The sequence below is a fragment of the Berghia stephanieae genome, chromosome 4 (assembly GCF_034508935.2).
Source record: "Berghia stephanieae isolate SIO BIC M18660-M18661 chromosome 4, UCSD_Bste_1.3, whole genome shotgun sequence".
Classification (NCBI taxonomy): domain Eukaryota; kingdom Metazoa; phylum Mollusca; class Gastropoda; order Nudibranchia; family Aeolidiidae; genus Berghia; species Berghia stephanieae.
The window spans coordinates 68,605,352-68,610,351 of NC_088363.1; the positions used below are offsets into that span (position 1 = coordinate 68,605,352).

Below are 5,000 nucleotides of genomic sequence, written 5' to 3' on the forward strand. Positions count from 1 at the left end.
TATATATATATATATATTATATATATATATATATATATATAGTATGCCCTTGATTTAAACTAATATCATTTTTCTCTATGATTATTACCATGCGTTGATTTTAACTAATGGCATATCATTTTGATGTTACCATGCTGACGTGCACTTATTTGCAGGTCTGATAACCCAAATTATGGTCTCGTTGTTGTAATGGAAATACTCTCAAACCAACGCAAAATATTGTCCATTACAAATAATATGCTGAAACGAGCCCATATTTGCGTCAGGTTTTCAGACCTTCAAATATGTGCACTAAGATTTTAACCAATAGACCTAGTATCTCATTTTGATGTAACTATGCCTACGTGCACTTACTTGCAGGTAAGATAACCCAAATTGTTATGATCTCGTTATAATGGAAATACTCTCATATCATCGCATATTATTGTCCATTTCAACAATGCTAAAACAAGCCCATAATTGCGTCAGGTTTTCAGTTCTGCAAATACGTTCACGTCGCATATGCCCTTAAAACTCCAACTTACCATTTTCCTGAAAAGGATGGCACAACAAGAAAAGGAGATAATATCTACTCTCTTAGAGGCATGAGACCGAAACAGTGAAAAGTCTTCAATTGTCAAGAATATAATAATGCTAGTAGATGGTTTGAAAACAGTTTATATTCACGGGTCAGCGGACAAACTCGTCCTATTACTCTCGTACTTCTTTAAGGTTGGGTCTACCTCCTAAGGAGCAAGAACAATTTTCATGGACTGTTTTTTATTTTAATACCTACATCGGCAATATAACTTACGGTAAGGAAATCACGATTGACCAATAAATTCGTGGTTTTAAAAGTGTTTCTGTGATGTTGGAATGTATCCTTGGGTTTTAAGTGTTGCAAATTAATGGACAATAATGTTAATTGTCGTTGACACCATGGAAAATCCGGTTCCTCAAAAGAACAACACGAACAGTTACTGCCTTCAAAGAAAAGAAGAAGAAAACTTATAAAATTAAAAGAGTGTTAATTAAGACAGTTAGATATACATGTATCTCAAATCATTCAATAATAGCCCAAAATGTTGTAGTGTTGTAGTACTTAGTAGTGAACGATGCAAGTCGGAGAGAAGTTTTAATGGCGTGTATTTTAATTTCTAAAAGAAGAAAAAATCCATCGAATTATGGAACATAAATCAAATGGTCTCTCTCTCTCTCTCTCTCTCTCTCTCTCTCTCTCTCTCTCTCTCTCTCTCTCTCTCTCTCTCTCCTCTCTCTCTCTCTCTCTCTCTCTCTCTCTCTCTCTCTCTCTCTCTCTCTCTCTATATATATATATATATATATCTTCCTTATCTGTTTATATGTATATGTGGGTGTGTTTTACGGTTGTGTATTTGTGTGTGTGTGTGTGTGTGTGTGTGTGTTTGTTTGTGTGATTCTCTGTTTATCTATCTGACTATCTTTATTTTATTTTTTTACATCATGCCATCAATCTATCTGCCTATCCGTCTATTCTTCTATCTATAAAATTACCCGTTCTGTAAATATGAATGTATCTATATCTGTCTGTGTTCGTACGTCCCTTTCTCTATTTAAATAAATTTTCATATTTTCAATAATTTCTGTCCAAAAAAAAAAAAAAAAAAAAACTTTTAAAACATGATAGATAAATAAATCTGAATTCATCATTATAAATGTTATCAAATGCAACATTTCTCATCTCAAATGTATGTCAATCACAATGACGTTTGTGGTGCAGTTTTACGTTTACTTTGATTAGGAGACGAAATCTAACCCCTGTTTGGATTTTTATTTTTATTTTGCTTCTGAGAGACACCTTTACGCCCCCCCCCCCCCCCCCCCAACCCCCCATCCCATTTTCCCCGCCTCAAATTGAGACGGATGCAAAAATTATAATTTAGTGATCGGTTTTTGTTCGAATTATTTACAAACTTTAATCCATGCCATGGATAAAAATTAAATAAGAGTGTAACAATAGCCCAGGAACTGCAAAGGTAGCTTTTAAATATCATACGTGATTTTCAAAACCTGCTAAGTGGCATTTTCATCATTCTTCGAAAACTGTTGTTTTTTTTTCTCTCATTTATTTAGTGACATAAAGAGAAAACTACTTGTCTTGTGCCCTATGCTGTCTTGTAGTATGACACTCGCCTTCAGGTCTGAAGGCCCCGGGTTCGAATCCCTCTCTGAGCGGCGCATAGCTGAGTCCTTGCAAACGGCTTTTTATTCACATTCTCTCAACATACTCATGTGTAAAATGGCATCACTCAGCTCTTTGTTGTTTTTAGCTAGCCATTTTTATGAGTATTTCTCACTAAATTGTATTAATCAGACTATAAACGTTTAAAGTTACATATATAGTTTTGTGTTTGATACGTTATATCCGGCTGGCGGATTTTACGCTTTTTTAACTGAACGCATAGCATCGATACAGTATTACACACGTTAGTCGAAGCCTGGTTCATGTAAATGACAGGTTTGCAAATATGTTATCCACTAGGACTTCTAAAGTGCGTAGTTGTTTAAAATTGTCGTGATATTTAATATGATCATGGGGTATTAATTTAGATAGATATCAAAAGCATCCTATCTAGATACTAGCAAGTTATTTATAGTTTTATAGATTTATACTTTTATCGTTATAGCAGCAGCTATTAGTGAGTTTCTCACTGACCAGGGAACGAAAAAATAATGGGGGTTTCCTCTTTTTTCGCAGGCTCTTTCGCTTTCGATGGCTGTTTTATTTATTTTACTTTTCTCAGATCACCTAAAAATGCAATTTCTTGTGCCAGTTGTATTTTACCAATTTTTGTTGTTGTTTATTTATTTATCTTTTTATTTTTTGTGTCTGTTTTTTTTTTTTTTTTTTTTTTTTTTTGGTGTATTGTTGTGTTTGTTGTTTCTTCTTTTGTTAGTTTGTTTTTGCTGGAGTTTTTTTTTTATTGGGGGGGGGGGGGGGGGGTATTTGTTGGGTTTTATCTTGTTTCGTTTTGTTTTTTTTTTAATTCTTGTTTATTTATTTTTTTTCTTTTTGCGTTATCTTTCATTTTTGTATTGATTTGGGCATGTTTTTTGTATTTGTTTGGGGGGGGGGGGGGGGGGTTGGTGTCTTTATTTGTGGGGAGCTGGGGGGCTATTTTATTCCTGTTAGCTTTTATGTGTTTTTTTTTTTTTTTGTTTTGTTTTTTGTGTAGTTTTTTTTTTTGTGTCTGTTTTTGTTTAGTTTTTTGGTTTTATTTTTGGTTTGTCTGTTTTTTGTTGGGGGGCGGGTTTGAGGGGGGGGGGGGATTGTTGTGTTGTTTGTTGTTTTATTGTGGGAGGGGGGGGAGAGGGGGTATCTTTTTTTTTTTTTTTGGTTTGTTTTTTTTTTTCTCTTGTTTTGTTTTGTTCTGTATTGTTCTTTTGGGGGTTTGGGTGGGGTTTTCTTTTTTGTTTTGTAATGATATTTTGGGTTTTGTTTTGTATTTTGTTGGGGGGCGGGTTTGGGGGGGGGGGGGATTGTTGTGTTGTTTGTTGTTTTATTGTGGGGGGGGGGGGAAGAGAGGGGGTATCTTTTTTTTTTTTTTGGTTTGTTTTTTTTTTCTCTTGTTTTGTTTTGTTCTGTATTGTTCTTTTGGGGGTTTAGGGTGGGGTTTTCTTTTTTTGTTTTGTAATGATATTTTGGGTTTTGTTTTGTTTTTTGTTCTTGTTTTTTGTTCTTTTGTTTTTGGTATGTTTTTTTTTTGTTTGTTTTTGCACGATGTTTTGTTTTTGTTTTGTTATCTTTTTTGGTTCTATTTATTTTTTTTTGGGGTCTGTATTGGGGAGTGGGTGCTGTTTTATTTCTGTTTGCTTTTTTTTAGGGGAGAGGGGAGTTCGGTTTCTATTTGTTTTTTGTTTTTTCATAAGGAGGCAGTCATTGCTGTTCCTCTGTGATAGAGTTTACATTACGACCGTAAAATGACTATTTTAAAGCTTCACAAATTCAAAGATTTGTCAAAATTAGATGTTTTAAAAAAATATATATCTTAAGGACTATACCAGTGAAAATGATCAAAGATAGCAAAGACTGTTGTTTAGAAAAGACAACAGGTATCGTTTGACTTTAAACGATTTGGTATAACACAAAAGAATCAATCAAATCTATCAAACTTTACGTTACAAGGTTGAAGGATCGTTGGTGTTGATTCCTTTGTCAATATTAAGATCGTTTTGACCCAGTAATAGTATGCTACAGTTTTTTAAAAACTGTTTTTGTATCTAAATGCTTTCCTTTTCTGTTTTGAGAATGTCCCTCATATAATATACGCATTTCTCATATTCAACGTTCGAGAAATCTTCATTCGTTTGTTTTTGTTTATTGTTCATGTTTATTCTAGATATCTTTGTGTTAAAATATTTTTATTTTATAAACCTTTTATCGTTTGTTTTTTTCTCAGAACATGTATACAAAGAGCTGTATACAAAAAGCTACACACAGGCGTGGCACAACATGAAACGCATCGCGGCTTTCAATCGAAAGAAATATGATTCTTCTGGCAACGGTTCAATGCAATCTGATAACAGCAAGAATGTTCTAAATGAGATAAACAACATGGCTGTACATACGGGCGTGGTGCTGTTGAAAAGCGTTGCGTATTCGCGTGGTTTTTTGACAATGCGAAGAAGAGGATAATGAATAAAAGAATTCTTGTCTTTATTTACGTCATCATTTCCAATATGATTTTTTTTTCAAATACGAAACACGCCTTCATCAAGAATAATGCCACAATCAATAAAAATAAGCAACTTAACATCACATTTATATAGCGCTTATAGAATATTTTGTAAAAAAAAAAAAAAAGAAAGAAAGAGAGAAAGAAAGAAAAAGAAAAAAAAATTAAAAAGAAGAAGAAGAAGAAGAAGAAGAAGAAGAAGAAGAAGAAGAAGAAGAAGAAGAAGAAGAAGAAGAAGAAGAAGAAAGAAGAAGAGAAGAGAAGAAGAAGAAGAAAAGAAGAAGAAGAAGAAGAAGAAGAAGAAGA

The 5,000-nt window shown here is 33.4% G+C and overlaps 1 protein-coding gene across 1 annotated transcript in view; it reads right to left on the reverse strand.

Moving 5' to 3' along the window:
- Window positions 1–740, reverse strand: part of LOC144971112 (uncharacterized) — a 17,441-nt gene extending 16,701 nt beyond the window's left edge. The window contains exon 1 of the mRNA XM_078911516.1: window positions 525–740. Within this exon, the coding sequence (XP_078767642.1) occupies window positions 525–527 (3 nt within the window). The 5' untranslated portion in view covers window positions 528–740. The remainder of the gene's footprint in view (window positions 1–524) is intronic.
- Window positions 741–5,000: the final 4,260 nt, after the last annotated feature.